Here is a 2,239-nt window from a genome sequence, read left to right on the forward strand (position 1 = left end):
GCTCGGTGCTTCTAGGACCTACTGGAGCAACTCGTCTTGCCCAGGGCCCTTTCCAAAGCTAATGTCAGGGAAGGGCTCATCCCCTCGCTGCTTCTCTCTCTATAAGAGCTAGATGGGGTCACTCTCATTGTCCCATGTGTCTTTTGTGTTCGCGTTCCCATTCAGAAATTTTGCCTAATAAACCTATTTCTTTTCACAAAAGTGTTACGGTTTTATATATTTATAAGCAACTTTAGTCCTCTGCTCGGGACCCTCTTTGCATTGCTCTGAACTTCAATACATTCACTTGTAAAACATTTTTAACATTTTGACGTTCCAAGGTCTCGCTATTAGCTTTCCTTCCATTGTTCGAAGCTTATAGGTTCCTGACCCTCCTTCCTCCAGCACGGTGTACAGCCCTTCCCAGTTTGGACTCAATTTCCCATCCTTTTCCTCCTTAGTGCTTAACGTCACACGGCGGAGCACCAATTCTCCTATCTTAAATTTCCGCGGTCTGACCCGCTTGTTGTGTTGCCTCTGTAACCTCCGATGATACTCTTCAAGATGGATACGGGCTGCATCTCTTCTTTCTTCTGCCAAATTCAAATCTCTAGCCAAAATGCACCAAATTGATCCTTCTTCCACTGCCTTGGTTCTCCTGGTAGTTTCCACCAGTTTCGCGCGAATCACGGCCTCAATGTCGTACGCTAAGGCGAACGGGGTCTCTTTGGTGGTGGTTTGCAGGGTGGTTCTATAAGCCCAAAGAACATGATTCAACTCGTCGGCCCATGCGCCCTCCCTATCTTCAAATTTTCTTTTCAGATTGTTTAGTATCATTTTGTTGGAAGATTCCGCCTGCCCGTTGCCTTCTGGGTTATAGGGGGCCGAAAACCCTTGCTTCACTTTGTAGGCTTTGAGGAACGCCGCCACCTTAGCTCGTGCGAACTATGTCCCATTGTCTGCAATGATGACAAATGGTAGCCCAAACTGACATATGATGTTCTCCCATATAAACTTAATCACTTGAGTCTCCTTTATCTGCTGCAACGGGACGACTTCTATCCATTTTGTGAAGTAGTCCGTGGCCGCTAACATATATCTTCTTTTGCCACTAGCCATGGGTAATGGCCCAACGATATCGAATGCCCACATGGCAAAGGGCAAAGGGCTGGAGACTTTATGCAGGGGCTCCGCCGGTGCAAATATCCGCTGCGCAAATCTCTGACACATGTCACACCTCTTGGCAAATTCGACTGCATCCCATTTCATATGAGGCCAAAAATAGCCTTGCGTCAATAACTAATGTGTCGTAGTCCTCCCTGCGCAATGGCTCCTACAATTCCCTTCGTGCAATTCTGCCTGCACCTCTGATGATAATCGCGACCCCAAACATTTCAGCAGCGGTCCATTGAAGTTCTTCCTATACAGTTCCCCTTCCATCAACACATATATCTGAGACACCTGCTCCAACCTCATTTTCTCGTTCCTATCTATCACCTGCCCCCCGCTTGATGGGATCCATCCACCCCCTTTCTTCTTCTGCAACATGGCACACCTCCATTATTTCCTCTATGCTTGGCCACTCCAGTCTTCCCACCTTTATAGTTCTTTCCTCAGACCCCGACATGGTGGCAGCCACATAAGCCAGAGCGTCTGCATGCCTATTCTGATAGGGTTATATATTAAAAGCATTACTTTTGTATTAACTCTAATTCTTTATATTTTGAATGAGAATCATATGGGCAAATGTTATGCATGTTATATATGTTATTAGTTATATGCATGTGTCTAATACTTTATGATTTAGATGATATGGTGTGGACTCACAGAAGATCATATCATCAGTACCTTATAAAGTATAAGTAATCGTTCACAACCTAGATGGATTTGGACAACCCATTAGTACGGTTGTAGTATAATCTGGCATTAGTCTATCTTGACTATAGGATTACACTAGTACACTTTGTGTGTATTGAACAGGACCAAGTGAGGTTGTTTCTCCTTATACTGACTATATAAGAGAACAAACGCCTCTGTTATTATGGATGTTTGTCCTCCTAATCCGGATATAATAACGGGCACTTACGTGCATTGTACATTACTTTAAATCATCAATGAGTGAGATTCAGTGGTGAATCAACAAACTCAATGGATTGGGTAATGACATTGTATATAAGGTGTGCTGTTGATTATAGAAGGAATCTGTGTCCCGCAAGAATTCGGGTTGATGATGTCCCTTTGAAGAGCTCAAAAAGATTGT

The 2,239-nt window shown here is 44.0% G+C and overlaps 1 protein-coding gene across 1 annotated transcript; it reads right to left on the reverse strand.

Annotated features, from left to right (window-relative positions):
• Positions 1-282: 282 nt before the first annotated feature.
• Positions 283-816, reverse strand: LOC147503857 (uncharacterized). The gene has a single exon (XM_086604982.1). The coding sequence runs from the start codon at positions 814-816 to the stop codon at positions 283-285; it is 534 nt and encodes a 177-aa protein (XP_086461108.1).
• Positions 817-2,239: the final 1,423 nt, after the last annotated feature.

Source organism: Coptis chinensis, chromosome 4 (genome assembly GCF_015680905.1).
Source record: "Coptis chinensis isolate HL-2020 chromosome 4, ASM1568090v1, whole genome shotgun sequence".
In the NCBI taxonomy this organism is placed as follows: Eukaryota; Viridiplantae; Streptophyta; class Magnoliopsida; order Ranunculales; family Ranunculaceae; genus Coptis; species Coptis chinensis.